Genomic DNA, 22,152 nt, shown 5'->3' with positions numbered 1-22,152 from the left:
TCATAAGTTCAAACCCCAATAGTGTAGGCTGAAAATGTTTGATAAAATATAGAACAAATCACTGTTGCAAAAATCGGCGCCTAGACGCTACGCTCCCGGCCTCCTAGACGGCTCTGGGCGCCTAACGATTTTTTCAATATTAGAACAAATACTTATGTGTAATAAAGAATATGAGTATTTAAAAAATATTATAATTGAATGTTTCAAATCAAGACCTTTAATAAATATATCTTATAGAAAGTCAAATTAAAATTGTTGTGATTATCAAGCTCATAAAATATTACGGAGTATCAAAAAAAAAAAGAAATCATAAAATTGGGCTGGATTGCCACTAACACATAACTATACTTCCAACAAGTGTATTCCTAGGTAATCCACTCTGTGTTACTTTACAAAAAGGCAACAAAAGGGGCATTTATTGACTTCTCTGCAAGGGCCAAGGAGGAGGTCCTTTCCTTCCTTGTAGTTTAGGATTCAAGGCTAGAAGTTGGTTATAGTAACGTGATAGATTAGCGGTTAAGAAAGCGGGCGAAGGGCGAGGAAGGAAGAGAAAGATGGGTTGCTTCGATTGCTTCGATGGAGGAGCAAAGAGGGAGCAAAGGAAAGAAGCGGAACGATTAGCTTCAGAGGAAGCTCGTGCCAGAGCCGCCGAAGCTGCCCAGAAAAGGTAAATCTCCTGCCTTTGAATTGCGGAAATTATTGGATCTATCAACCCTCGCTTGAAAAATCTCATCTTTCCAATCTGATTTTATGACTGCTATATGAATCAGAAAACAATCTCTATAAATGTCTGCAATAATCAATGGTGCTTCATTTGTGTATTTGATTTTGATTTTTTTTTTCTGTTTGAAACTATAGCTTATATAAATTATTGACTGTGTATATAAACCCTTGAAATCTCGACTGGATATATGTCTTTTGTACAGCTGAGAGGTTGAGGATTTAACCGGTGAGGCCCTTACCTACCTCAATTTGATACATTAGAAAATTTAAAAACTGAAACTTTGCAACATTGGTGGCACCATTTCAAACCTAAACTCCTGTTATGAAGCTCTTTGGAATTGCATATTTAACTGCCCTGCAACTCTTTGCATACTACTGATATTAGGTTTAATGAAATGTGTCGATTGGTTTATGGGATCACATTTCAAAAGGTCGAGAATTCTTCTGTTCAGATGTGTAGCTGTGTAGGCATATGAATTTATGATGAAAAGGCTATAATGAACATTAATTGTACTGTGCCCTAATGTTACATCAGAGGAAAGTCGTATTGACCGGAAGTTATTGATTGACTTCTTATATTATGCCCTTCCTTGCAGACAAGAGCAGTTTGAACAATCTGCTGCTGGAAGAGCTGCACGTGCCCAGATGGAAGCAATGGCCAAACAGTCTGCAAATCCTAACAAAGGAGAACCTGCTCTCAAGGTACTCGTTAACTTTGTTATTCTTCCTTGATTCTATGTCAGCTTGCCATTTGGCTTTGTTGTGCTGTTTTTCTTTTTTGAGTTAAATCATTTTCATTGTACATTTCTACTTTCTTCTTCCTTTTCTTGACCTCAAGGTACTCTTTCGTTCTTGTTATTATTCTTCACTGGTATTCCGTGGTTCTATGGGAGATTACCACGTCACTTTGTTGCATTTTGTCCATTTTTAATTTTCTTGTTCTCAACCCTTGATCATTGCTCGGGTTTGATAGTGTTGTCTTCAAATTGCAGTGGCAGATGGGGTGAAGATCTCGAAGGCTGACTCATGCTATACACTGCAAGTATGTATAATGAAGGTAGTGCTGTTTGAGTTGCATATTATATGCTCAAAGCCTTTTCGAATCAATCCTTACACTATGCATTCTTTGTATCTATACATAAATTGACATCAAAAGTTATAAGCCAACTATGGATGATGAATCCTTTGTTGAAATGGTATATATTATGGGTATATTCTCTACCTTCTTTGTGCAACTGCCAAAATCTGGTCTTGGAGAATGACTCCATTATTCTTTGTTCATTATTTCTTCTCTTTTCATCCTCTGCAGCCCTCATGGATGATGAACCACGTAGTCTTTGACAGTAAGTCCCAATTGAAAAGCAATTTTATTGAAGTTGCAGATGTGTGTGTGGTAGCTCTGTCATGAACTCATCTCTTACTCGGATAGAATGATGCAAGCATTCCTTCCATCCTTTGCATTTATAATTGTTAAATCATGGACGAGGTCCATCATGCGCTATGCATTGTGAATCCAGTTCACTATGTACCTTTAGTTAACTGAGATTATGTACGGTAATGTATTTTGTACTTGCAATTTATTTACAGGTACATAATCTCTTAACTAAAGATACATAATAATATGTTAATTGCATGGATATAATCTGGATCAAAGTTCACAATGCGTATTGTCCGCACTATAGTTTGTGTTGCATATAAGAGTACATCATGGTAATTGGGTTAGTCATAATGGATTTTATGGATTTAGGATTTTGGGCTTTCCTTGATGTCATCATAAGATAATCTAAGACAAGCATCATGGTAGTTGGACTAGGCATAATGGACTTTATGGATTTGGGCTTTCCTTGAAAACATCATAGGATAATCTAGGACAAACACCAATTAATTGGCAAATTATATAGTAGACAAGGGTTCACTATAAGTAGGAGTGACCACGGTTTCGGTTCTGGTTCTGCAAATGGCCAAATCAGAATCGGAACCTTATAGTAAAGTTTCGGTTCGGGTTAGAACCGGCGGTTCTAATTGGATTTATTAAAATAATAATAATAATAATAATATTTTTGGCCAATGGCCATGCTATTGGCGCCCGTGGCCGGCTGGCCTAGTTTTCAAATTTCAACTTTAATTTTTTTTTTTTTTTTTTTTTTTTGATTTGGAACCAGAACCATGCAGACGGTTCAATTCTGGTTCCGATTCAATAGTTCCGTGGTCATGCTTAACTATAAGCATGGTCATGCTTAACTATAAGCATTATGAATTCTAATTGAGATTATGTATATGAAGTTACCAGTTGTGTGGACCACGGTTCACACAATAATTTGCGACTACGAAGTGACTAGGTAGTGTTTGGGGTTGTGTTTTTGTTAAGTTTGAGGTAGAAGCCCAGAGTTTGTCGACAGTCAAAGTAAACGGAAACCATGTTCATAGGTCCAGAAATCTCTCTCCGCTCAACACTATCTCGCTGGAAATCTGCAAAAACCATAATCTGACCTCCAATTTTTCTATTGCCATATCGCTGCGAAGTAGATCCTTTAAATCATGTAATATTTCAACACTTCAACATCGCAGATTCTAGAAGCCATCACAGGTGGAAATCTAGTACCCTACCCATTTATTTATATTTATAGTAATAATTATCGTATCCTCATCTCGCATTTGAAGACGTCTATGAATCCGTCATAGTAATAATTATGTCCGGCGGGACGGCCTATGAATCCGTCATAGTTTGTCATTTACTATAAAGTACGAGATTATACACCGCTAAAGATAATTTGAAACATGCAATTAATGTCGATCTGCGATTTCCGATCAATTATTTTGGGCATCAATATCTCCACCTAATCCATCCATCATCCATCAATGAACTCCGTCCATCACTATATATAGATATGTCAAAAAAGTAAATTATTGATTGAGTCAACTCTATATCTTAAGACTTTGAGCCGTCCAGTCTTTTTTCCATCGTCATTATCAATTGGCCTCAAAGTAGGGACCAAAAAAGCAAAGAAAAAAAAATCTATATAGATTTTTAGATGTTAGTTTTTTCAAATCTAATTTAAGAATTATATAAAAATTAATAATATGCTTTTGTGTTTTACATGTGATGGGGGCCTAGGAGTTAGGACATGGTAGATTAAGAGTGGACCCAACAAAATCATCAATAGAGATCTATAATCACCACTTAAAACTAATTTAGATTTGGTCTGTCTCATAACCCAAAAAATTACAAAGACATAAATCAATCTAAATTAAACCGATTTAGATTATCATTATCCATAGTTAAACTGTTCTCTTCAAATTAAAAACTAATTGTTGAACCAACTTGACTTGAGATTCTATTGCTATTTTGTAATTATTATGCCGCCCTAAACGAAAATTGGTCGGTTCAACCGTGCCTATGGGCTATTATCAATTAGATTTAGATTCACACACATATATAAAAGAAAAACCAGTAAGCCAACAACCAACCAAATTGTGAACTGTTATAGATCCAAACGCTGTTACTTTTGTGCTTAGTCTTCTTCTTCTTCTTCTTCCTTAGTGTGAAATGGAGAGCAAGATGTTGTGGTACCCATCGCAACAAATGGATCCAAAGATATGGAGCCGTATGCCTGAAGATCTACTGGAACGTGTGCTTTCATTTCTTCCATTGAAGACCTTCTTGAGCTTGAGATCAACTTGCAGACACTTCAACTCCCTCGTCTTCTCCCCTCCCTTCATCTCCAAATACTCTCCATCTTCTTCACCTTCTTCCTCTGGCTTTTCCTCGTTTTTCTTGCTTTCCCACCCGCAGTTTTCCCGGAAATACCCTCTGTTCGACACCGTCCACAACAACTGGCGCAACCTGTCGGTCTCCCTCTCCGCCGCGCAGCCGCCGTGCGGCTCCTCCTCCGCTCTGCTCTCCTCCTCCAATGGCCTCCTCTGTTTCTCTCACCCAACCTCAAACTCCTTCGTTATATCCAATCTGTTATCGCGCTCTTCCAGGCTCGTCAAGTTCCCGGCTTTGCCCTTCTCCTTCGACTCAATCACGCTCGTCTCCATGCCCAGCGGTAATTACAAGATCCTCGTCATCAAATCCTCCATGGGATCCTCAAAGACAACCTTCGTCTACGACTCCTCGTTTCATTCCTGGGAAAAGTCCGAGGATTTCGACCTCATCTTCAGCAATTACATTCACCACCAAGAAGGCGTTCCCCATCAGGGCTCCTTATATTTCATCACCCCCGAGCCTTTCCACGTTCTCTGCTTCGATTTCCAGACCGGGAAGTGGCGGAGGGCCGCCATTGATCTCCCCGCCGACCTGTCGTTCGCGCGGCTAGTGAGCGACGGGGACGGGAAGCTATTCCTGATCGGCGGGATCGGGAGGAATGGGATTTCGAGGAGCATGAAAGTGTGGGAGTGGAACGAAGATGAGGAGAGGTGGATGGATGTGGAAGACGTGCCGGAAATGATGTGCAAGAAGTTTTTGTCGGTGTGTTACCATAACTATGAACATGTTTATTGTTTCTGGCATCAAGGATTGGTCTGCGTTTGCTGCTACACATGGCCGGAGATCTTGTACTTTAAGGTTTCGAGGAAGACGTGGCATTGGCTCCCCAAATGTCCCTCCTTGCCGCTCAAATGGAGCTGTGGATTCAAGTGGTTTTCCTTTGTTCCTGACCTATATTCCTTTGTTTAGCTCTTTTAATTAATTTGCAGTTTTGCTTACAGTAAATCCAAATTCGTCTACAGGGTTAGCTCCCTCCACACATACATAAAGTGTTAATTTTTTTGCAGTTATATTAACAAATTGTTTGGTGTGAGCAGTTTTTTAAATTTTAACGTTTTAGAGCAATAAGCTGTTACAAAAAATTAATTAATGAAATACTTATATTGGTTGTTTAAGGAAGTCAAACTGCTAATAGGGTCAAATAAATCAAAATTAGCTGATAAACTAACTATGTTACCAAACAGGACAAACAAATGCAAATAAATACAAAGAAAAAGGGAACAGCGGTCTGCCAATGCTGTAGGCGAAACTCCAGTCTTGTATAAATCATTCTTAAACTCTGATCCGAATAGCGTTTCAAGAATTGCAATCAAAGGTCAAATTTGGATGTATCTTAGTTATCAATCAATTTCTATTATTTATTTGTTTTATTGTCTCAAAAAAAATTCATAATCATGTGAAACGTACTCGAAAAAAGTACTAAAAATAATTATTTATTTGTTTTGTATGGCCAACGCATATTTTTGTTGGATAGAAGTAATGATAAAAATATATTTAAAAAATGACAACTTTTATTCCCAAACCACAAAGTTGCCACTGACTTTTCAAAATGGAAGTTTGTGGTCAAAAGCGAGGACATCCATCGACTTGGACTAAAATTATAAGTGAAAAGAAATCAAACTAGATAACATTTGATATATCGTTGATGTTACATAAAATAATACTTTTTAATTAAAAAAATGTAATATCTAGATCTAAAGCATTATATTTCATTAAAAAATTACTATATTTTAAGTAATACTTTATACTTGTCAAGAAACAAGTAATACTCTCAAAGACAATATAATACTTATTAACTCATTAAAAAATATCATTCCATCTGTCCTGTTTTACCTGTTTACTATTTATTGGTTAAACTATTTTTTTTATTTTACTTATTTTATTTACTATCTAATAAGTATTTTTAAATTTCATTTATTTTTGTATTTTATATTACTTTTAATGTACTTTTTAAATATATAAATTTTATATATTAATACTAAAGTCAATATTATGAAAAATTGAATTCAAAATAATGTTAGTCAGGTCTCATTAATCTAATCTGACACATGAAATAGAAATGATGGAATATATTATTACTAAAAAGTATTACATATTTGATATTTGTTTCACGTAAAATGATTCTTCTTTATTTCTGAAATCCAGTCATTTGTTTATTGTGTGTGGAAAAAATGCTACAAACTTACCAAGCAGTGTTTTTGACTTCCATGTGGCATTTTTGAAAACCAGAAAGCTCATATATTAATCATGCAAACCAGAGAAGTCTACACTAACAGAGGAGGAAACGAAATGGGGAATGAAATCAAAATACTCAAGCACCCCTTCCCCCGAACTTCCATGTGGCATTTTAGAAATACAAATCCAAAATAGTGCAAGTGGGCGATTTGTGGTAAGAAATACAAACCCAAAATAGTGCAAGTGGGCGATTTTCCCTATCAACGTTTGCGCCAAAAGAAAAAAAAAACAATAATTCTAATAATAATATGAATAAATACCCAAAATGGTCCCTCGACTATAGCTAAATTCACAAATTAGTCCGCAACTTTCAATTTCAACCAATTAAGTCTTTAATTTTGTAATTTTAACATAATTTGGTCATCGATCTATTTGACCGTTTGTTGACTGCGATTTTTGAAGATATATATGTAATTTCATGGTCCATCGTCAATTTTTTAAGGTTCTGGTTGCATTTCCAGACCACACTGTTACATTTGAATCCACTGCCGAAAGCAATCTACCAAATCCGGTTGCCTTTCTTTATCCTCTCTTTGGATCCAATGTAGTTGAGTTCGTACCAGAACAAAGAAGACGACGTGTTTCCGAACCAGTGCAACGTCATCCTGGAGGTCTCCACGTGCTCCGACAAGAGCTGAAGGTTCTTCTAGAGATCGTCGATCACGGTCAACAAACGGTCAAATAAATGGAGGACCAAATCGTGTCAAAATTACAAAGTTAAGGACTTAATTGGATAAAATTGAAAATCGAAGACCAATTTGTGAATTTAGCTATAGTCGAGGGACCATTTTAGATATTTACTCTAATAATATCGTAACATAGTTGACTTCTCCTTAGATCACCATCACAAATAGGCTAAGCTGATTGTAATAGAAATTGGCATATTCTTATATTTGGAGTTGTAAACTATATTTGTTATTATGACATGAAAGCGAGGAGCTAATCAATCATTTTCTACTCTCAAGATAATGGGATTTTTGGTAAAATAGTTGGACTACCAGCTAATTTTGATCTGTTTGATCACTATTAGTTGTTTAACTTGGTTAAACAAGTAATATGAATGTTTGATTAATTAGTTTTTTTAAATAACTTAGTGCTCCAAAACACTAAAATGCATAAAACATCTTTTTCAATTAGCTTTTTGAGAAAGTCATTTTGTATGTAATCAACTATCAGTTAATAGCTAACTTACCAAACATCTTTCTGCAATCAGCTAATGCTATCAACTAGTGAAACTCACTAACCCAATCAGCTAACAATTATATACCAAACACCCTAAATCTAAAATTATATACAAGTTAATGATAGATAAAATTGTACTATGTCCTTGTAATCAATTGTAGGGCATATACACTTACAAATTCGTTCGGATTATGATATTTTATAAGTTTACATTTTTTTATTAATTATTTATTTAATCGTGTAATGTATGATGTGTTGGTCTTTTTGCTCTTTTGATGACCCAAATGGCAAAATGCTGTATCGCTCTTGAATGGGCTTTACTTTCTCTCTGGCCCGCTCTATAGAGTTGTGCTGAATAAATGTGTGTAGTCAGCCCAATCCAATAAGCGACCTAAATTGGGCTTTGTCCAACTACGGTACGCTGTCTGCAATCGTTATGCTGTGCATCCGCATGGTGCATACGGATGCCAAAACGACGTCGTTTTATTAAAAAATACGCGTCTCTCCTTTTAAAAAAAAAAATCATGTTCGATTCCCAGCAACAACATTATATTGTTCATTCATTCTGGAATTTTAGTTCATAGATTATGAAATTATAGTTCATTGATTATGGAATTATAGTTCATCGATTATGGAATTGTAGTTCACCGATTCTGAAATTTTAGTTTATAGATTATGGAATTTTAGTTCATTCATTCTGGAATTTTTAGTTCATAGATTAGATTATGGAATTATAGTTCATCGATTATGGAATTTTAGTTCATATGTTGTTGCTGGGAATCGAACCTGATTTTTTTTTTTTAAGGGGAGACGCGCGTTTTATTAAAACGACGTCGTTTTGGCATCCGTATGCACGGATGCACAGCATAATTTACCCGTTGTCTGATGGAGAAATGGATCAGATTATCTGCGTAAACTATCGACGCTTACTATGTTTGAGTTTGCCCTGTTTGATAAATGATTATTAGCTGATAGTTGTTAGTTGTTAGTTGATTGGATTAATTAGAGGATATAACTGGCTGATAACATTGGCTGATTGTAGAAAAATATTTGGTAAATTAGTTGTTTGGTATAGTTTATTTTTTCTCAAAAAACTAATTGAAAAAGTTACTTTGATCACATTTTTGAATTTTAGCATTTTAGAGTTGATTTTAGGGAAAAGGGTCAAATAAACTCCTAAACTTTAGCTAAAAAGGACAATTAAACCCCTGAACTTTAAAAATGAGCAATTAAACACTTAAACTTATCAAAATGAATCGATAAAGCCCATGAACCAGTAAATGACCTGTTATAACAGGTCATTTTAATTCCAGTTAAAAAAATCAAGTTGTCACCGGTCGCCATCTACGGCGGAAGGCAACCAACTGGCCGCCTTCTGCTGGGGAAGGCGGCGACCAACTGGCCGCCTTTCGCTGGAGAAGACGACCATATATGGTCGCTTTCTCCACAAGGCGACCGGATTGGTCGCTTTTCCACTGGAAGTTGGTTTTAATGGTGGTCAAAGGTGGTCAACGTGATGTTATGGTAAATCTGACTTATTTGATAAGTTTAAGTGTTTAATTACTTTTTTTTTTTTAAGTTCAGGGACCTAATTGTCCTTTTGGCTAAAGTTTTGGGACCTATTTGACCATTTCCCCTTGATTTTATAACCAAATTAAACAATTATTAGTGGTCAAATAAGCAAAAATTGACTGATAAACTAATATTTTACCAAACACGGCCTTTGTCTTACAATGATGCAATCTGTTTGTCTTAATCACCACGCACTCACTATTTAAAAGTGTGAATTGAATCAAATTTTGTTATTATATAATAATCTGCAAACCATAGAAAAGATATATAATCGACTCGATGGAAAGAGTGTTAACAAGAATCAAATTCGTGATCTTCTGTAATAAGAATTATGTTTCACCTGCATATGCAATTTGTGTTGAATATATAAAAGCCTACAGCCGTCATACACGACTTTGCTACGTAAACCCTGCCTAAATTCCTCCCTTCTTCTACGTCAATTGGGAAAATGATGTACATATATGCAACGTTTTCCGTCGGACAAGGACAACAGACGACATAGGAAACGAAATCTCTTAATAGTGCGTTTGATTGAAGGGAATTTAAATTTTCTTTCCACCTAATTTCAAAGGTTACAAAATTTCCTTGTTTGGTTGAAAGGAATTGCAATTTCATAGAATTAAAATTTCATGTCCCCCTCAAATTTTAATTCCTGAGATTTAGAAAGAAAAAAAAGATAAGTGATGAGTCAAAATTATCCATTCCTTTTTTAACTTAAAATTAATGCCTAACAACAATAATGGACATTTTTTATTTTATACTACTTATTCCCTTTCAATTTCCATGTATATCAAACATTGGAATTAAAATTTCCAGTAATTCTATTCCTGTAAACCAAACAATAGAATTTAAATTCATACTTTATTCCTAGTAATTCTTCTCACATGGAATTACAATTCATTTCCTACGTAATTTTTCCTCTCCAACCAAACGCCCTGTAATTATGATTTTAATTCTTATTCTTTAGGTGTAAATTCATAAACCAAACACACCCCAATGAATTTAGAGAAGATATGAATCTAAGTAGCTCAAAGTCTAAGGTTATTATAAAGAACAGAAAAATCAGGCCTGGTTTTTTCTCTCCCCGAGAACAAAAAATTTGAAAATTGTGACTGCCGAAAAGGAATTCCAAATTTAATCATTTCTCTAGCAGCTGTTATGCCGTTAATATAGTTGATGCATAAATTCTTTAATTTGTAGGACCATTACAAATTACCTTTAATCACTCTTCATTCAATTCTTTACACATGTCCATTCTTCACCCTCAAAGTCATCACCAAGCTTTTAAATTCAAATTTCACACACTTACCTTCAAATAGAAACAGCAGCTTTTAAGGTAAATTAAGGGGGTCTTTGGTTGACACATGGGAATTAGAATTAGAATTGAAATAGGAAACAAATATCTAAGTAATAGTAATATAATGAATTTTAGTGAAAATATTTTGTGTATGTTTGGTTCGAACATGGAGATCTGAATCGGAATAGGTATAAAATATTTGATAATGGTAATGGGTTTTGGTGAAAGTATTTTGCATGTTTGGTAGTAGGGTGGAATGTGAATAATTAGGCTAAGGATGAATAATGGGATGGAATCCTTATAAAACAAGGGAATAAGGGATCGTTTACTTCATTTCTCTGTTTTTCCATTTCCAGTTTTCCATTTCTCCATTTCTCCAGTTTTCCTTCTCTATTTCTCCAGTTTTCCATTTCTCCAGTTTTCTAATTTGCATTCCCTATTCCTTTCGTTTTTCATTTCTCTAATTTCCTAATTTCATTAAATATAATCATCTCATATATAATTTGTACATTTCTATAATAATAATAATAATAATAATAATAATAATAATAACAAAAAATCTGTGGGGAGGAGGAAAAAAAAAAAGAAAAAAAGAAAATAATAATAATAATAATAATAATAATAATAATAATAATAATCATTCCATATATAATTTGTATATTTCTACAACAAAGATGATAATAATAATAATAATAATAATAATAATAATAATAATAATAATAATAATAATAATAATAATAATAATAATAATAATAATAAATAAATAAATAAAAACAAAAAATCAGTGGGGAGGAGGAAAAAAAGAAAATAATAATAATACTAATATACTAATACTAATAATAATGATAAGAACAATAAAAACGTGAAGGAGAAGAAAAGGGAAAATGAGTCCTCAGATGTGCACAGCCAGATTCAAACAGGACACCTCTCTTAATCATTACTGTTTACGCGTGTAATTTCCACTCCTCCATTTGGAGAAGTCCAAATTTCCTTTCTCCAAAAATGTACATAAGATTGGAAAATGGAGGGGAGTTAGGCAATTAGAAAGATGATTTTAGTAAACGAGTTTTCCATTTTCCATTCTTCTACCTCCCTAATTCTCTGTTTTTTCAGAAAATTCTCCATTTTTCCAATTTAGTAAACGACCCCTAAATTTTTTCATAAATGGGGTATTCCAAATTCATAGCAGTGTTTTAAAAACAAGTCAACCAAACAATAACAATCACTTTCACACCCTTTGTATATTTGATAGTAGGGTGGAATTGGAATGATTACTAATATTGATGTTTTCACACAAAATCAACCTTTAATAATAATAATAATAATAATAATAATAATAATAAATGTTGTGCATTGTAGCAATATAGAAAATGCACAACTGCAGTAGGGTAGGGTTATTTATTTATTTTTTTTAAATGGTCACCTCTCATGCATGCATGTATGCACTATTGATCCTGCAGGGCTACAGCCCGCTACAATAACCTTATCTCCATTTTATTGTTTTGGTCCCCTCGTAGGAGCCTTTCGATATATCATTAATTTGAAAAATTCATGAATGTTTTGCAGAAAAAAATAAAAAACAAATCTAAGTATAAAATCTCTTACATAAAACATGTAATATATTTTGTTAACTTAAAACGTAATATTTTTTTTTATAAATTCATAAAATAAAATAAAAAAATAAAAAAAAAACATTACATTTTAATTATGTAAGATGTTTTGACACAAGATTTACTTAGCCATAAAATTAAAGGTATGCAGGAATTGCATGCTCGATCTGTACATTTTGATTTTTGATGCTCGTGGTGGTGTTGCATTAATTAATAATGTTGTGTCCCTACTCCCTACAACTGAAATGGATATAACATATTAACATATCTTACTCCTCGTACAACACCAGATTTGGTTCGATACCCTTTAGTCTTTGCCCAAACAAATTTGATGTTGTAGTTGTACATGGCCACACCAGATCCAATATAATGCTGCCGACTTCAAAATTAACTTTAGATTACGTATAAATGTGTACATTATATTCATACGGTAATAGAAGAATGAATTGGGTTAAGGCTATATGTGTTAATTAGTTGCACCCTTGTGCCTTTATATATTCCAGTACGTATTAACTCAACCACTTTGTCTTTTAAATATGGGTCTTATTGACTTGATTGAATGAGCAAATTTTCAAAATCGTCCTCCGCTTATGGCAAGTCTTTTCTCAAATTGGTCAGATGACTTTTAATTGAATTCAAATGGGTTCTCCAATTATTAAATTTTAAGTCAAATTGATCCTTCGTTAGTTAGGTGTGAACTTGGCCGTCAAATTATAGGGCAAAACAAGAAATTTACAGTGTATAATGTTTAGACTACCAGCGCCTTTTGATTTTTCTACCAAATTAGTGAATGAATTGTCGAAACTTGACGAATTCTCAGTAAATTGTAAATTGTGAATTTTCTCTAAATTTTATTTTGCCCTTAGTAAATTGTACAATTCATTCGCTAATTTGGGAGAAAAATCAAAGATTTTGGTGTCTAAACATTATTCAATGTAAATTTTCTGTTTTGCCCTCTTATTTGACGGTTAAGTTCACGCCTAACTAATAGAAGATCAATTTGACTTAAAATCTAATAGTTGGATGACTAGTTTGGGTTCAATTAAAAGTCATAAGATCAATATGAGAAAAGACTATAGTTAGAGAACTATTTTAAAAATTTCCTCTGATTGAATTGATAAGTTATGATTACAATTGAGTTATTTTTTCCATTTTTTGGGGCCTAACGTCGCTTCTTTTATGAAATGGTCATGGCAACCGACCAAAAAGGGCCAAATTTAAAGGATTAATTAACCTTTTCTACTTATGGCCTGAACTTTTTTAATAAGAAACTCTCTCTTTTCCTCTCTTTTTTTCTTTAAACAAATATTATGTTATTATTTGTCCTCATTTCAATGTGAACATAAACGGAAGAAAAAGTTTCTGAACGCATACAAGTGTCACCTAGCGCTTAATTAGCCTTAAGTCTGTCTGGTCCATATCAAAAAAGCTGCCCTAAACTCATCCAGAAAGAGAGTTACTAACTGCCATCCATAGTGCTCGTTGACTAGACTTTAATTGTTTTTAGCCTTTTAATTAATTAATACACAGTTTTTTTAGTACTACTTAATAGACAGTTAATATTTCATAATTACAACTAACAACTATTAATAATAAAATAATAACTATAATCTATTTTACGTTGAAAGTAATTGACCGATGATCAACACAACTGGTAAAAAAAAAAGTGTAATGCTATAGAAATGAGAAGAAATAGTATATATATATATATATATATATATATATATATATATATATATATATATATATATATATAGTACTATTGACTCAGTTACAATAATCTATCTATTTATATCTGTTTATTCCATGCCACTAGACCACAAGATCATTATCAAAGAAATAATATAGTATTATTGCTTGAAGTGGAAAATATATATTGTGAATCCTTTACAAGTCATTTTCAGTATATTTATACCGTTCAAATATCAATTAAGGTACTCAAACTAAATAAGAAAAATATGCTTATAAAACGTAAATCCCACGAATCAAATGTACTAATCGCAAGTTGATATTCTAAAATGTAAAAAAAAAAAAAAAAAAAAAAAAAGCAATCTCCTAAATTATAAAGAAAATAATCTCCTAAAATTTGTCTAAGATATCCTAATTTACCTTCAAGTTTCAGGCAGTAGCAAGCTTGTTATGACCTCAAATTATATGGTGGGTTTAGGTCCACTATGCCTATTGTGATTCTGGTTCAGATTATGTATATGCAATTAACATACTATATATTATAAGTTAACCGATTATTTACGTGTAAATAAACTATATGTATATAATATGTTAATTGCAACATATGCATAATCTATTTATTGAATGTACATAAATATGATTCGGGACCTTGATCTATGATATAATGATTATGTATGTTCTGACCACATAGCCCAAGTCTAACTATTTGGCAAATTACGATTCACACCGTTCCACGGTCTTAAACGACGTTGTTTTGATGTTTTAAAAAATCATTGCTCCACGCGTGTGTTATAATAATGAACATTCTAGGGTAAGATAGTGTACGTTATGAGTTCGAGTAATGTATTTTATATGTGTTATAATAATGAAATTTATGGGGTAAGATAATATATTTTATGAGTTAGAATAACGTATTTTATAAGTTACAATAATGTATAATGTACTTTATATGTTAGAACAATAAATTTATAAGGTAAGATATGAGATAGAATAATGTACTTTATGTGTTAGAATAGTGTATTCTATGAGTTAGGACTTAGAATAATGTATTTTTGTATTTTTTGGATTATGGTCCACACAATAATGATTTTAGTTGTTTGGACTAATAGATCGAATATTGGATTGCAAAAGACCTTATGATCTAGTGGCACCAAGTTGTTCTCCCACATAAAAGGTTGTGAGTTCGAGTTGCAGACACTGTATATGCTGATACCCAACCCATCAATATTAATTAATCATATAAAAAAATCCTCCTTAGAAAATGTTAATTAAATTTAGTAATTTTATATCTACGAATTATAAATCAGCAGCCTCTAACATATACCGTATAATTTTAAACTACGCCAAGTTTTGTGATAATAGATATTATTTAATGTCTTTCAATTGGTGCGATTAGTTAGTATTAGACTAATCCTCACCAAAAAAAAAAAAAAAAGTTAGTATTAGACTAATAGTCACTTGTAGCATTATTTGTCTTTTATTATTGAGTAATAATAATAATTAATAAAAGATACTCCGTATTTAATTACTTGACAATAATAGGTTAGGTACAACATATCTTTTGGTGTCATATCTCATCATCATTATTGTTTATTATTATACCAATATTATTTATTATTATTTAATTCCACGTATACAATGCAAGTGAATACTGCATGATAATTTTAAATAGGGGAAATGATTAAATAGGCAAATTTTACTTGAAAAATTAATTAGATCTTTAAACTTTTTAAAATTATAATTAGGTATATATATATATATATGTGTGTGTGTGTGTGTGTGTGTGTGTGTGTGTGTCAATTAGTTTATGAAGGCCCAATTACTTGTTAGTGACATATAATACCAGGTCACTAAAATTTTCAGGGCATTGTTAGAGAAGGCGTGACCATCTCCAGCGACCAAATTCCCAGGGACGGAGATGTGAATTTTTTTTTTTAAACATACTATAAGAGCAACAACAATGACAAAAACTTAAAAGGAAATTTTTGTCAGGCCAACAAGAAGAAAGGGAAAAAATGTTTTCTTTTTCAACGCGCCTAACAAACATGTGAAAGGCACTCGCTTGCTGGGAGCACAAGTCATGCTCCGAGCGTTACTTGTTTTTTTTCTTCTTTATCTTTTTTATTTTCTTTACTATAGTTGCCCCCACCCTCCCCCAAAAAAAATTAATTTAAAACTACTCTATCTCTCTTATCTTCAATCTATATATGCAAACTTAACAAAAAAAATCTATTTTTTCATCAATGAAGATGCTCTAGCAAAATTTAGAGAATAAAAGAAAAAGAGAGAGAGTTAACTTCGAAAATAATTAAAGGAAAATAATCGTGTCTATATTTACTAAAATGATTTTTTAAAAAATAGTTTCGAGGACAAAATTTATCAAATTTTTTCAATATAATATACTCCGTATATAATATCTTACCTAGAATTTTTTGAAAAAGGAAAAAGGGAAAAAAAAAAAAATTGAAAGCGAGGCAGGGAAAATCCATCGAATAGTGAACCGTCCACGCACGCGTTTAAAGAGAAGGCTTCCAGTTCTCACGTGCTAGCCGGACTGGGATTCGAGTACGGTCGTGCACGTGTCCAAACTTCTCCCAATGCTCTAATCCAGGTGTTCTCTCTATCCCTCTTTCTCCCCTTACAATATTTTTACTTTTCTGTTCGATCTCCAATCGGTTTTCCACGGAGGCTTCTCCTTCCCCTATTAGCTACTAGGCAGAGATCGTTTTTCAGCTTTTACTTTCCGGGAGATTTTATTCGCCGGAATCAAAAAACCACCGGTACCGTTGGTTGATGAAGTTGAGCAACTTCCGCGGAATGGAAACGGAGGTTCAATCGAATTACACTTACATGGGACGAAGCTTCAGCGATCTCAGCATCAACGATGATTCTTCGGCTTTCAGCGACTGCAACAGTGATAGATCCGGCGAGTTCCCGACGGCTTCTTCGCAGAGTCGTCGGCTATTGCTGGCTTGCGCCACCGATAACTCCGACGAATTGATTCCTCAACTTGTCTCCGATCTCGATTCGAGCTCAATCGATGCGATAAAGCAGGCAGCAATGGAACTCCGGCTCCTTGCGAAGAACAAGCCGGAGAACAGAATCAAAATCGCCAGAGCCGGAGCAATCAAACCGCTTATTTCACTAATTTCGTCCACCGATCCTCAGCTTCTAGAATATGGCGTTACCGCAATTCTCAACCTCTCGCTCTGCGACGAGAACAAGCAGCTCATCGCGGCTTCTGGAGCAATCAAGCCGCTCGTTCGGGCTCTTAAAGTAGGCACCTCCGTCGCCAAAGAGAACGCCGCTTGCGCTCTTCTCCGCCTCTCGCAAATTGAAGAGAGCAAAGTAGCAATTGGACGGTCCGGCGCGATTCCGCCGCTAGTAAGCCTTCTAGAAAACGGAAATTTACGCGGCAAAAAGGACGCATCAACGGCTCTATACTCGATTTGTTCAGTCAAAGAAAACAAAGTCAGGGCTGTGCAAGCCGGAATAATGAAGCCTCTAGTGGAATTAATGGCTGATTTTAGTTCAAACATGGTGGATAAGTCAGCGTTCGTTGTGAGCGTCCTGGTGTCGGCGGCGGAGGCGAGGGCGGCGCTGGTTGAGGAAGGCGGAATTCCGGTTCTGGTGGAGATCGTGGAGGTGGGGTCGCAGCGACAGAAGGAGATTGCGGTGGCGATACTGTTGCAACTATGTGAGGACAGCGTGCCATATCGTACCTTGGTGGCCCGCGAAGGTGCGATTCCTCCTTTGGTCGCTTTGTCGCAATCCGGCACAAGTCGCGCCAAACAAAAGGTAAAAAAAAAAATTAATCATCGACTGCAGAAATCATTTTTTATTGCTATGCCAAATCGATTCATTTAGTTTGATCTGATGAACGAAAATGAAAAAAAGCCAGATCAGTTTATCATTTGATTCCTTGATTGGTCGGTAAGTTAAGTGGCACCGGCATTCACTTAAACAAATCCCCAATTATTTAAATAAACAATGCCTTAAATTAACATTAGCAATTGATTATTGTGATGTATGTAAATGACTCGTGCGTTTCTGTCGTTTTTGGTGGCTTGATCTGTGGACAGGCGGAAGCACTGATTCAACTTCTACGGCAGCCGAGAACAGCCAGCGCCGTTGCTCGCGGAACCTCTGATCATTCAGTCTGAGACGGCGGCGCCCCCACACGCCGCCATTGCAATCAAACAGTTGAAGAAAGCAGTAGAAAAGAAAGAGAGAGAACATCAAGATAGAGAAAAAAAACAAAAACTAAACTGTAAATACTTCCCATGCCTGTAACTTGTAACTCATCTTTTGCTTGTAAATTTTCGCTTTGCCTTCAAATTTGGTTTTCTTGCGATTTTGGGTTTGTTATTCGGTGCGTGTCAATGTGTGGATACATTTTTTTTCCTTTTTAACGTAATTATGATTCCGTTTTTTCTTTTCGGAAGAAACGTACAAAAAGTAAATGTATTGTGTAACGCTCCGTATGTGTTATATTCACCATTACGGAAATGAAATCATAATCCTCACCCAAATATTGTTTACTGAAAAGTTGTTTATTAAATAATTATTAAATTATAAATTCAATTGAATTTTTGACTATCTTGAATTGAATTTTGAACTAATCAATTAAAAGTAATTTTAATGATTTACTTACTTGTGAGTTGTGATTTTTATTGATTAATATTATAAAACAGACTTTATATAAAATATATATTGTGATAGTGACAACAAACTTATCATAAATTAAGATAATTAAAATCATATTACTGTTTGTGCACTGAAAAGTAAAAATAAAGAGGAAACCCTTTGGCACGACAGGGAGAGCGACGTTCCACACAAGTGACATCATGTTAGATTGTTATCTAGGAGAAATTGTTTGGCAAATCTTGCTCCACTTGTAAACAGTCACCGTTGAGCCTACGGAACACATTGCAGATGTGATATCTCTATTCAAACAATAAAGGGATGGTTTCGGTGGATTTTAGCCTTGGGATTCTTATCGCTATACAGTACAGTATTACTTCTTTTTTTTTTTTTTTTTTTTTTTAAATACTGCATATTACATATTATTACAATAATTTTCCAAAAAAAAAGGAGATATTTTTGTAACATTAAATATCTTTTCTTTTTTCAATTTTTCATATTTCCTCTTTTTAATTAAAATAAAAAACTATCATGAAATTACTGCGAACTATGTAAGATTGTACGCACACCATCTGACGATGTGAGCAAGGTGACATACTTTTTCAGTTTTCACATCATTAAAAAAAAAATCAAAGTGTATTGTAAATCGTTGTAATTTTTTTTTATATATATTTATAGAAATGGGGATACTCTATTACATCAAATGGCTTCATTAATGGGTAATCACGGTGGATTACATCCCCCGGGATGATAATGAGGCGGCAAACTGGCTAGCAAGAGAAGCTCCAAGAAGACGCTGCGATTGGATGGAATTTCACCAACCATCAAGACAACTGTGTGACGGTCTGAGTGCAAATAATGGCTCTAATGTGTATGCTAACGCAAATTTCTAACGCTAGCTAGGTAACCGCCCCCCCCCCCCCCCCCCCCTATATATCCCTAAATAAATGGCTCCATTAAGGCTCAAATCTATCACCTCCCACATTGGGGAGTAACATGGTACTATTGGACTACAAGGCTCTTCGTAAATTGTTGTAAATTTAACATCATTAATCTTGCGAGATCCAAATTTTTTAAAGGAAAAAAAAATATGTAACTTTAGTTACTCAATTATTTTTTGCTAACGATTTTAGTCTCTAACTTTTTACCGTTGCAATATATACCCCTAATTCTTTAAAAATGTTACAGTTTTAACCCTGTAGCAACAAAACTATTAAACTCTATTAAAATTTTACTTAGTACATGAGTATTTTAGTAGTTTTTAATGTTTATTTTTTAATTATAATATTGTTTAGTCTCAATAATTCATTTATAAAATAAAATCATGACTTTATCAAGGTCATGTTGGGAAAATAGAGACGATGTGCCGCATTGAAAATGAAAAATTTAATGAAGAATTAAGTATATAGACTAGCGTTATTACAAAGTTGTAAATATTTATTTTAGTGACAATTATAATCAATCTTTCATATATTATCTTGCATTTATATACTTTAAATTATCGATTTAAATAAACAAATTTAACATTTATTTACCTATGCATGAACATCTGCTATATAATATTGCATTGATACACTTTGAAATATTTATTTAAAAATAATTATTGGTCATTATTCTAAAAACTAGTAATAAAATACGGAGTAACATTTTAGGAGCGTAACAACCTTAAACAAGGCTGCTCTAATCCTGAATCTATATATATTTCAGGAAAAAGAATGTTACAATAATAATGTGTTCCTCCTCAGATCTACAGTACACAGTACACACACAAAAAACATATCGGATGCAGATTCGTATCGTTCTCCTCAACAGACAAAACTCGCCGTCTGCAGCGAACATCGTTGGCAGGGAGCATGATTTTCACACATCACATGTGCATTGCCCTGTGATGTGCCTCTTTCAATATTTTAAATTTTCTGTGTTTTTTTGCATCTCTCTCTCTCTCGCCCCAGCCAATGTACGAAGGCAATAGTCTGCATGGGCAGTTTAGTTTATCACATGTGAAGTTTAAAAGCAATGAACTCCTTGTACGCAGTAAACAAATGTATAACTTCTATGTTCTGAGTTACCACCATAAATTACATTATCTCAAATGCTATATTATATCGGGGAATAAGGTTCAAATTGGCCACTGAACGTAACCTGAAAATGCAATTAGGCCACTGAACGAACAAAAAGTGCAATTAGGCCACTGAACATCCAAAAAGGGGCAATTAGGCCACTGAACTCTCCAAACGTATGCAATTTCACCGTATAGCAGGTTACCATCAATTTTAGCAGGTTACCTGCTTACGTGGCAGCTGAGTTGACATTTTTAATAATTTTTAAATAATTTTTAATAATTAATTTTAATAATAAATTTTATAAAAAATTGAAAAATAAATAAATAAAAAATAAAATAAAGTCGTTTTTATTTTTTAAAAATTTTATAAATAAAATTTTATTATTAAAATTTATTAAAAATGATTTAAAATTTATTAAAAATGTCAACTCAGCTGCCACGTAAGCAGATAACCTACTAAAATTGAAGGTAACCTACTATCAGGTGAAATTGCACATTTTTGGAGTGTTCAGTGGCCTAATTGCATTTTTTTTTGTTCAGTGGCCTAATTGCATTTTCAGGTTACGTTCAGTGGCCAATTTGAACCTTATTCCTTATATCGGGGCGCAGAGACCCTTGAGATTAGAAATTCAACCTTTTGGAAACAATGTATGAACACAACAAATCTGTCATTTCCCGCTCTAATTCGCGTCATGTTTGTCATTGAGTAAATTACCAAAATGGTCCTTCGACTATAGCGAAAGTACTAAATTGATCCTCGATTTATTTTTTTGACCGATCAAGTCATCAACTATTCAATTTATGACCGATATGGTCCTCTGTCTGTTTGGGGGTTAAGTCCACCGTCTACTGTGAGGGCAAAATAGTCATTTCAATCCCCACAGCTTCCACCATTGCCACCGGTGATTGAAAAGACTATTTTCCCCTCACAGTAGACAGTGACTTAACCCCCAAACAGACGAAGGACCATATCGGCCATGAATTGAATAGTTGATAACTTGATCGGTCAAAAAAATAAGTCGAAAACCAATTTGGTACTTTCTCTATAGTTAAGTGACCATTTTGGTAATTTACTATTTGCCTTTCTCGATTGTCAAAATCACGGCGTGAAGTTCGTGTTATGACGGAAACAGAACGGAATAAATGTATAAATGACAATTGATGTTAACGCTTTGGCATTCAAAACTCATTTCGCTCTCGAGCCTGGAGCACACGAAAGAAGGTTTCTTACTTGTATTAGACAAACAAAAGTGAACTGCGGGTCCATAGCATAATTTGCCGAGAATCAGGCTAAAGACCAACCACTGCCCAAAAAACTCAAACCCAAATCTTCAACTTCCTCATTTCGGATTTAAAAAATAATAAAAAA

General features: G+C 34.0%; 3 protein-coding genes across 5 annotated transcripts; all 3 read left to right on the top strand.

Annotated features, from left to right (window-relative positions):
* The first annotated feature begins 355 nt into the window (after positions 1-355).
* On the top strand, positions 356-2,301 carry LOC109169877. 3 transcript variants are annotated; one of them, XM_019318769.1, is made up of 5 exons: positions 356-471; positions 504-667; positions 1,320-1,425; positions 1,716-1,765; positions 2,033-2,301. In XM_019318769.1, the coding sequence occupies exons 2-4, from the start codon at positions 555-557 to the stop codon at positions 1,728-1,730; spliced, it is 234 nt and encodes a 77-aa protein (XP_019174314.1). In that variant the 5' UTR covers positions 356-471; positions 504-554; the 3' UTR covers positions 1,731-1,765; positions 2,033-2,301. The 3 variants fall into 3 exon arrangements, 2 of the variants coding, with proteins under 2 accessions (XP_019174314.1, XP_019174313.1); XR_002052293.1 differs by having other exon boundaries at positions 358-471; positions 1,716-1,780; XM_019318768.1 differs by lacking the exon at positions 2,033-2,301 and having other exon boundaries at positions 358-471; positions 1,716-1,967.
* A 1,842-nt stretch (positions 2,302-4,143) lies between these two features.
* Positions 4,144-5,494, top strand: LOC109169871 (F-box/kelch-repeat protein At5g43190). The gene has a single exon (XM_019318763.1). The coding sequence runs from the start codon at positions 4,271-4,273 to the stop codon at positions 5,399-5,401; it is 1,131 nt and encodes a 376-aa protein (XP_019174308.1). The 5' UTR covers positions 4,144-4,270; the 3' UTR covers positions 5,402-5,494.
* An 11,100-nt stretch (positions 5,495-16,594) lies between these two features.
* On the top strand, positions 16,595-18,508 carry LOC109169872 (U-box domain-containing protein 4-like). The gene is made up of 2 exons (XM_019318764.1): positions 16,595-17,875; positions 18,160-18,508. Exons 1-2 carry the CDS (start codon positions 16,871-16,873, stop codon positions 18,238-18,240), a joined length of 1,086 nt encoding a protein of 361 aa, XP_019174309.1. The 5' UTR covers positions 16,595-16,870; the 3' UTR covers positions 18,241-18,508.
* Positions 18,509-22,152: the final 3,644 nt, after the last annotated feature.

This window comes from Ipomoea nil, unplaced genomic scaffold (assembly GCF_001879475.1).
Source record: "Ipomoea nil cultivar Tokyo-kokei standard unplaced genomic scaffold, Asagao_1.1 scaffold3321, whole genome shotgun sequence".
Lineage (NCBI taxonomy): Eukaryota > Viridiplantae > Streptophyta > Magnoliopsida > Solanales > Convolvulaceae > Ipomoea > Ipomoea nil.
Note: the sequence above shows the minus strand (reverse complement) of the source record. Positions and strands in the feature narration are given on the sequence as shown.

Bases quoted from the DNA above. Each gene is read 5' to 3' on its own strand.
- LOC109169877 (XM_019318769.1), top strand. From the start codon at position 555: ATGGGTTGCTTCGATTGCTTCGATGGAGGAGCAAAGAGGGAGCAAAGG. The intron at 668-1,319 runs GTAAATCTCCTG...CCTTCCTTGCAG, and splicing joins GCCGAAGCTGCCCAGAAAAG to ACAAGAGCAGTTTGAACAAT.
- LOC109169871 (XM_019318763.1), top strand. From the start codon at position 4,271: ATGGAGAGCAAGATGTTGTGGTACCCATCGCAACAAATGGATCCAAAG.
- LOC109169872 (XM_019318764.1), top strand. From the start codon at position 16,871: ATGAAGTTGAGCAACTTCCGCGGAATGGAAACGGAGGTTCAATCGAAT. The intron at 17,876-18,159 runs GTAAAAAAAAAA...ATCTGTGGACAG, and splicing joins CAAGTCGCGCCAAACAAAAG to GCGGAAGCACTGATTCAACT.